General features: G+C 42.6%; 1 protein-coding gene across 1 annotated transcript; it reads right to left on the reverse strand.

The window, feature by feature from the left end:
* Positions 1-1,528: 1,528 nt before the first annotated feature.
* Positions 1,529-3,254, reverse strand: LOC131148010 (geranylgeranyl diphosphate reductase, chloroplastic-like). Its single transcript, XM_058097748.1, has one exon. The coding sequence runs from the start codon at positions 2,939-2,941 to the stop codon at positions 1,586-1,588; it is 1,356 nt and encodes a 451-aa protein (XP_057953731.1). The 5' UTR covers positions 2,942-3,254; the 3' UTR covers positions 1,529-1,585.
* Between the last annotated feature and the right edge of the window lie 5,698 nt (positions 3,255-8,952).

Consider the following 8,952-nt stretch of genomic DNA (forward strand, 5'->3'; position numbering starts at 1 on the left):
TCCCTAGCGTTCGGACCAGGTGGAGCGGGTCTTTCGTACTATAAGCATTTAGATATGCATACAGTTAGGCTAGCACTAGAGGGCCAACTAGTGTTTAGCCCCGCCTTCGGGCCGCACAACCCAGTCATGAGAGGGTAAGTCATGACATATAGCCATCCAGGGGGAAATTTACAGATATATAGCTATGTATAGTATACCCAAAAAGCAGAGATTACGTATTAAAGATAGAAATACTTTTGAATAGATAATTCAGAAATTTTCATATTCTATATGATATAAACATGTATTATTATACAAATGTTTTCTTGATATATATCGTGTCAAATATTAATTAAATGATATTTTTTTATTGACTCATATGTCACACACTGGTGATAACATGTTTATCTTTACTAAAATGTGTCTCACCCCAAAATTATTAAACATTTCATGTAATCTAAAGAGGTGAGCAGGGCCGGCTTAGGGGTAGAGGCGGTGTTGAGTTGGCGTAGTTTTTTGGGTGAGTTTTGGGTTGGTTTGTGGAGCCCACAATATTTTGGGAATTTTTGAGAAAAGTCATGTATATATGTATGTGTGTGTACAGTTAGGTATATAGTACTCTGGTATTGTATTTTGATATTTGTTGGATATGTATGTACTTATGCTGCTCAGGTGTTATATGAAATGTACAAGATACCACGGTCCCACTTCGGGCCGTGATGATGATAATAATGCTCATGTAAGGTTTCAGAGATCATTTATTAACATAGAAAAAGAAAAAAAAAATGGATGGAAATTTTAGGCCGTTACATAAAATGCATATGCTTCTTATGGAAGTCCATTAAGATTAATACCAAAATGTCTTTAAAAACATATCATGATGAGAAATAAATATTAATGTGTCTATATTTCACAAATGATGACATATAGTGGTAGACCTAATAGGACTGAGTTATTTTATAAGTACAACTATTCATTCATAATTATAAACTATAACATTATTAATCTATACATAGGAGTACCAATTAAAACAAAAAAGAAAAATAAAAGAAAAAAACAAACTTCACTTTCCACTACTTTAATTTCACCAAAAAAACAAAAAAGAATACACCAACGACAAGTTTTTATAATTAACTTTTTTGAAATCCTATTAAAAATCTCTCTCAATTTAAGTGACTAAACAATTGTTCTTTCCAATAATTTAGAATTCAATGTGAAATAATAACAATAATAATAATTTAAGATTCACCCCAAATTAAGACTCATAATAGAATTTTTAATATTTTAAAATAATTATGATATTTTCAAAAATTATTAATAAAAATATAAGAATCTAATTTAATTTATTTAAATTAGCCCTCTAAAAATTGAATTACCCCTCAAATCTTACTTGTTTGGAAGCAGGTGCAGTCTCCAAAAATTCTATTCATTGATTTAATGGTATGAAATGGCACGTGTGTAAGTCACACTTCACCCAAAAAACTCATTGCAACAATTTTGGGCCATTGCGTGTAAAACCCTAAGAAATTAAAGAGAAAAACAAACAAAATCAGGAAGAGAGTTAAATTTTTTCATTAACCAAAGCAGAATTTTCCACAAACCACTTTCAAACGCCCCATTTTCCGCCCACAATGTTACAGCGAACCAAACTCCCAATGGTGTTCCACACCATCTTCACCTCCTCCCACCTATTCCCATCCGCCAACCTCTTGTACAGGTAGCTCTCAAACGTCACGCGCTGCACGTACTCGCTCCCGCACATCTCCACCAGAGCCTCCTTCGCCGCGTTACTCCCGTAAAACACCCTCTGCAACAGGTCCAGCACCCGGAATGTGCTCAGGTACTTCGCGTCCCACTCCCTCAGGTACTCTCTCCTCAGATCACCCTCCGTTATCATCCTCTCCCCACCCTCCGATGCCCTCACTATCGCCTCCCCGCACATCCTCCCGCTCTTCGCTGCGAAGTATATTCCCTCCCCCGCGCACTTCGTCACGTACCCCGCGGCGTCCCCCACCAGCGCCACCCGCCCCCTCACGCGCCGCGCCCTCGGGTGCTCCGGGATTGGGTGGGCCTCTACCTTGATCACTTTTCCGCCGTTGATCTTCGCCTTCGCCCGCCGCCTGATCCCTCTCTGGTACAATTTAATATCCTGCTTCGACTGCACTGTACCCGTGCCCACCGCCACGTGGTCGCACTTGGGGAACACCCACGCGTAGAAGTCAGGCGACACGTCACTGCCCATGTACAGCTCGGCGAGATTTTCGTAGTACGCCATTTTCTCGTCCGGTAATTTGATCCTCTCCTGGAACGCTATCGCGCAGGTGTACTCCCCGGCTCCGATCGCCTTCGCCACTTTGCTGTTCGCTCCGTCGGCGCCGATGACGACGTCGACGGCGAGGGACCGTCGGGAGTTGTTGATCGTGTAGTGCACGACGTACGGTGCGCTCGGAGAGCGGGGAACCTCAAGACGCGTGACGAGGGCGGAGACGAGATTTGCGCCGTTGAATTGGGCGCGATCGCGGAGGTAGGAGTCGAGGACTTCGCGGCGGAGCATGGCGATGAACTCGTGAGGCTTTAGTGTTTTGCCGAAGTCGACGATGAGATTCGACGGCGAGATGATCCGCATCTGAGTGACCTGACGGTCGATGAGGTGAGCGGGGATGGAGAACTCGTCGAGCATGCAGAGGGGGATGGCGCCGCCGCAGGGCTTGGAGGTGGCGGCGCTGCGCTCGAACAGGAAAGTCTCGAGTCCGCCGGCCGCGAGGGCCTCGGCAGCCGAGGAGCCGGCAGGGCCACCGCCGATCACGGCGGCGCGTAGCTTACGGCCAGAGAAGGGTAGAGGTTGGGGTGTTCCGGCGATGATGGGAGAGAGTGGTTTTTGAAGGGGTTTTGGGTCAGGGGTTTTGAAGGAGAGAGGAGGAGGGGAAAAGAAAAGCTGGTGAAGGAGGACCGGAGCAGACATGGGAGGGTATGGAGGTTTTCAGTGTGATGAGTTGCAGGAATGGGGATGGCAGGGCGAGAGTGTCGATAAGCTGATACGGGTTCACTGTCAAGGCTCCACTCCCGGTGGTTCAAACAGTAATTTTTAAAATAAAAAACAAAAAAGGGGTTGAATTTTTAGTTTTTATAAAAATTTTATTGGTTTCTTTTTCAAATTATAATTTTATTGTGATTTTCTACTTTATTCAAAGATCCCTTCCATTTACTAGAGGAAGAAAATATACTACAACACTAATGTAAGAACCCGACTTTTGATAACGGTTTTTAAATATTTAAAGAAAGTGGCATTTTGGTAAAAGAGCAGGCCTCATCGACGAAGCCAGATTTCGTCGATGAAGTCTTTGTACTTATCATCGATGAAATTTGAGTCACTCGAAAAATGAGCAGTTCGGAAACTATCTCAAGTATAAGAGTTCTGTCGTGTAATATTAAACCCAAGGGTTAAATCGTCTCCTCAGGGAATGCGTTTAATTTCAAAATTTATATTCTTCCAATCGAAATTAAAAATGCACTGAATTCAATTCAGATTCGGGAGTTTTCAAGATTGTGAAGATTTAAATAAAAACACAAATTAAAGTCCTAATACTATATGCATGGAACTAAAGAGTAAGAATGGAAACTCTAAACTACTCAAAAAAACATCAAAACACGCGTTGACTAAAAATGGTAACATTGATAATAGAATTAAAACACATAATGGAAACTCAATCACACACACACACAAAATGAACCTTTAACAAGAAGGACCTCGAATTAAAACTAAATTTTTAATGAATTAAATGAAAACAAAACACGATAAAAACACAAACTTTAATAAAAACCGACCCTAAACTAAATCAAGCTTCAGTAAATAAAAATTAAATATTGAAAAGGTGACGAACCTAATTTCTTTGAACCAAAACAATTTTTTTTTTATTCTTATATATATATATATATATATTTAGAATTACCGAATTTACGGAAATAAACCACTCCACCGCTAAATTACATGGAAAACAAAACAAAACGAAAGAAAAAAAAAATATTAAATAGCTACTACAATAAGAATAAAACATTAAAATTCATATTTTTTTAAGTAACATTAACAAATCAAAACATAGTATTACTAAATAAAGAAATAAGAGAGAGAGAGCAAGAGTAAAACAGATGGTGGTGGCTAGCTGGTTGTTGCAGAGGTGGATCTCCGGTTGTAGCAAGGCTGTTGTTCTGGCTCGGGTAGAGGTCTGGGAGGCTGGCTGAGAACTGCAGCTGTTGTTGTGTGGAAGACCGAGAGCCTGGTGGAACGGGAGTTGTGCTCTACTCAGCCTGGTGCTGGAACAAATGGATGGAAGAGATGCTGCAGGTGACTCGAGAAGCTTGGCTGTTTGCAGGAGGAGCTGTGGCAGCAAGAGGTCTTGGGCTGGTGGCTGCTGGAAAATTGTAGCAAGTTGCAGAGCTTGCTGGAGGATCTGCTGCTGCCGGAGTTGAGGATGCTACCAAGGATGGAGTGGCTGGCCTTGTGCTGGTGTCTGGTGTGTTCGGTGGTGGTAGTCTCGGGTCTTCACGACTTCTGCTGGTGGTAGCTAGGAACGGGGCTGGTCGTGTGCAGAGGGAGTTCAGTAGGAAAACAGAGGAGGAAAAAAAAAAGGGGAAAGGAGAAGAAGAAACGAGAAGGAGAAAGATATAGAGAGAGCTGAAAAGAGAGACAAGACAGGAAAAGATTAAAGAAGACGAAGAAGAAGAAAAAGAGGAAGAGGAGAAGGAGAATGAAAGCAAAAAAAGAAGAAAAGGATTTTGCAGCTGTGCGGGGAAGAAGCTTATAAAGAGGAAAAATTGAACCCTACCCGGTTTAGCCAACCCGACCCGGCCATGCATGGTCGGGTCACATCAAATACCCATTCAAATATATATATTTTTTATTTTCTCATTTTATTTGTTCTCTGTTCATCGCAAATATGACTCTTCTTGAGCCCATTTATCACAAAACTCAAAACATGAAAGTTGTAGATAATCCTTTCCTATTTCTCTAGAAATTTGAATCGTCTCAATCAGAGCTTAGACGGAAAAGTTATGCACGAAATACAAACAGGTGTCGATTTTGGTTCCCGGGAATTTTCCTGCAACAAAAAATTACCAAAACTTCATAAATAGTGCAATAAAGTTCAAGAATGATGATTTTGGCACTTTATTAAAATATTGGATAATTTTGGACATTTAATTAAAAATATAAACCGTAAAGCCCGGGTTAAGATGCCCAATTACCCAGTTTTGACGCGTAATCAAAATTCAGGGACTCGTTGACAAGGAGAAGCCGAAGAGTTTCAGGAAACCGGGAATATTACGATTTGTCAACGAGAGGACTATAGGGCCTCGTCGACGAGGGCACCATTTCATCAATGAGTTTGCCCGGGTCAAAGGTGCTATAAGTAGAATTTTCATTACTTCTTCATTAAGAAACTTCAAATATCTCTCGCTCTCTCTCTCTCTCTCTCTCTCTCTCTCTAGAACTCTCCCTACTTTCTCTCTCTCTAGATTTCTTTGTCGATCATTGCTAGAATCGAAAATCTTAAGTTACCACGAGGATCGTGGAAGGAATCTCTATAAGTTCTACGGATCAGAATCCCGTTTCAGAGATTTTCGGGTTGCGGCGTAAAATCGAGGTAAGGCTCAATTTTCAATTCTGATATGGTAGTTTTGTAGGAAACAATCTTGTGAGTATATTTTGTACTGTGGTTTGTAAGTTTTGGAATTCAGTTTGCTGTTTAGGGGCCTTGGAATTCAAGATTTGCTATTCGGGGAAAAGGTAAAGGGAGCTGTGTTTATATTGGTTATTTTTGAAATCGGATTTAGTGAAACTGTGGTTCATGATCCTGTGTGTTTTGGCTACTCATTTGGGGAGATCTAACGGGGAAAGCTATGAGTTTTTCATTATTACAGTTTTGGGAAAAGGGGGCGACGGACTACATCTCTGGTTTTGTTGAAAACCGAGAGTATATGTTGATTTATACTGGATTAGTGGGATGGTCGTGCCTTGACTTGTTTAAATCGTATTTGTTTGGAAAACCATGATTTAGATTACCAAATGAGTGTGGTTTGTTTGGTTATATAAGCATGCATATGTTGTATTTTGGTGAAATAGGAACGGGGTTCCGAATTGTTCTAGCTTTGAAAATCTAGCTTTTGCCAAAGAGTGCACAATACCACTAGATTGGTCGGCATTTGCGGAAGGGTGTGAAATATCACTAGATTGCCGACGTTTGCCGAAGGGTGTGAAAAATCACCATATTGCCAGCGTTGGCCGAAGGGTGTAAAATATCACCAGATCACCAATTTTTACCGAAGGGTGTGAAATACCACCAGACAGTCCTACTTCGAGTCGAAGGGTGTGACGACATCAGATTGTATTGCTTGTTTTATGAAAATACCGGAACTGGTTTTGATTGTTTTGACTATTGAGCTATGCATGTTAGTATGTCATAATAACACTCAAATGCCACACACCGATATAACTTATGTTCTTCCTTACTGAGAAGTGTCTCACCCCTGCTGTACGTACATTTTTACAAGTCCTTCGAGTAACCGGAACTAGCATCCTGGTATAGGGAGCGTAGTGGCCGATGTACTGCGGTTAGCGCTAGGTAAGTGCTAGGACTGTATTTTGGGTGGGTTGCCATTTTGAGATGTATTGGGCACTCGTTTGTACATATTGATAGAGCCTTATGTCTGCTCTTGTATAGACTCTGGTATGGTACTGTATATATAGAGAATGACCTTTTTCGCTGCGTATATTCTGTTGTGTTTGGATGTGTTCAAGGTGCCTGGGAACCCCACGGGGTTAGACCCCCATCCTTTGTAATGTATCTATGGATGATTTGTATGATACAGGGACAGGTTAGGTTACATTTTCACCCTTGGGTCCCATTTCAGGGTTTGGGGCGTAATAACTTGGTATTAGAGCTAATCAGGTTACTAGATCTTGTAGACTTGGTTAGACTTAGTTGTGAGTACATACCAGAGTATAGGATGTAGATATGGGTAGAGTTGGTTGAGGGTTGTTCGGTTGCTAGACCGGGATTTGTCGACTGTATTTCGTGTTTTTCTTGGAATGATGATTCTAGTAAAAGTAGGGCAAATCATTGACGACTTTCGTGTCGGTGTGATAGGACAAACCTAGACCTAGCAGGAAGTAGTTAACACGATTAGTGTAGATCATGGTGTTAATTGTATGTGTCGTAGGGATGTTGATAGATTTCTATTGTGCTGCCAAATGGAGCCCAAGGATAATGACCTAGGAAGTGGCTCCGAGGAGATTGTGAGTGATGAGTCTCCTTCTATGCCTTGAGGTTTGACGAGGCAGGTGTTAGGGGAGATAGGGCGGAGTGTGGGGAGACGCAGGTGCTCTCTTACTACTGCGGGGTGCACCATTGAGAGGTTTCACACGCTTGCATCCTCCGACGTTCTCTGGAGGACCTGACCCAACGACAGCAGATGATTGGATGGAGAAAACTGAGAGGATTCTGGAAGTCCTGCACTGCCCGGATAGGTAGCGAGTCCTCTATGCTACTTTCCAGCTGTCTGGGGAGGCGGGTTGATGGTGGACTGCAATGAATCTGCTGGAGAAGCAGAGGGGTGGTCCTAAGGAGATGACGTGGAGCGGTTTTAAAGAGGTGTTCTTTGATAGATACTTCCCAGCTTCAGTGCGTGATGCGAAGGTAGATGAGTTTTCTGTTCTGACTCAGGGGAGTTTGATGGTATAGGTGTATGCGGCTCGATACATAGAGCTGTCCTGCTTTGCACCATGTTTGATCTCTAGCGAGTATGAGAAGACTCGGAGGTTTGAAAAGGGTTTGAGGAAGGATATCCGCAGACTGGTGGGTATGTTTTAGATTCGCGAGTTCTCGATGTTGGTGGATAAAGCCACGGTGATTGAGACCGGTATCCGAGAGGACGAGGTGGATCAGGAATCGAGGAAGAGGATATTACCTTTTGGTTCTCAGACAGGATCTTGTCAGGGATTGTGGAAGAAGAGGAGCAAGGGCTCGGGTTACCATCAGAATACTGAGCGCCAGAGTTTCCAGGGGAGCTAGACTAGGGATTGTTGTACCATATATCACAAATGGCACGGGGGTGAGTGCCGGTCATTTGGAGGTAACTGCTACAATTGTGGTCAGTCAGGTCACATGTTTCATGATTGTCAGGGGCCTTGGTGAGACGTGCCTGCATTTAGTGTGAGCCGAAGGAGTAATCAGATACCTCGGGGAACCATTTAGACAAATACAGCTCTGGCCAGAGTATACTCTCTTACTCCAGTAGACGCTGAGCATGCAGGGAACGTGGTGACAAGTACCTTATTGTTACTTTTAAATAAAGCTTGTGTTTTGTTTGATTCAGGTGCAACCCATTCCTTTGTATCTGTAAATTTTGTGGGACGATGTGGGGTTGAGACTCGAGACATGAATGAGGTGTTATCTGTTACTACGCCATCTAGGAGTGTATCATTCTGTAGGAAGATGTTAGAAGACTGCCCAGTGGTAATTCAGGGGAAGCTACTACCGGTTAATCTTGTGGTATACGACATATCGGGGTTTGATATCATTCTGGGGATGGGTTGGTTGTTCTCCAGTTATGCGGTGATTGAATGTCATAGGAAGGTAGTAGTGTTTGGACCACCTGGGGAGCAGGAATATGAATTCATGGGATCGTGTGTGCGTTCGACGCCACAGATTCTATCGGCATTGCAGGTGAGGACGTTACTCTTGGACAGATGTCAGGGGTACCTAACTTGTGTGAAGGAACCATCGCAAGATGAGTTAAGACTCGAGGACATTTGGGTGGTCAACGAGTTTGCGAATGTGTTTCCAGATGATTTACTCGGTTTACCTTCGGATTGTGAGGTGGAGTTTGTGATAGAGTTGCTGCTTGGTAAGACACCCATCTCTAAAGCTTCGTATTGAATGACTCCAGCAGAACTTCGAGAATTGAATGAGCAGTTAT

Source organism: Malania oleifera, chromosome 2 (assembly GCF_029873635.1).
Source record: "Malania oleifera isolate guangnan ecotype guangnan chromosome 2, ASM2987363v1, whole genome shotgun sequence".
In the NCBI taxonomy this organism is placed as follows: Eukaryota; Viridiplantae; Streptophyta; class Magnoliopsida; order Santalales; family Ximeniaceae; genus Malania; species Malania oleifera.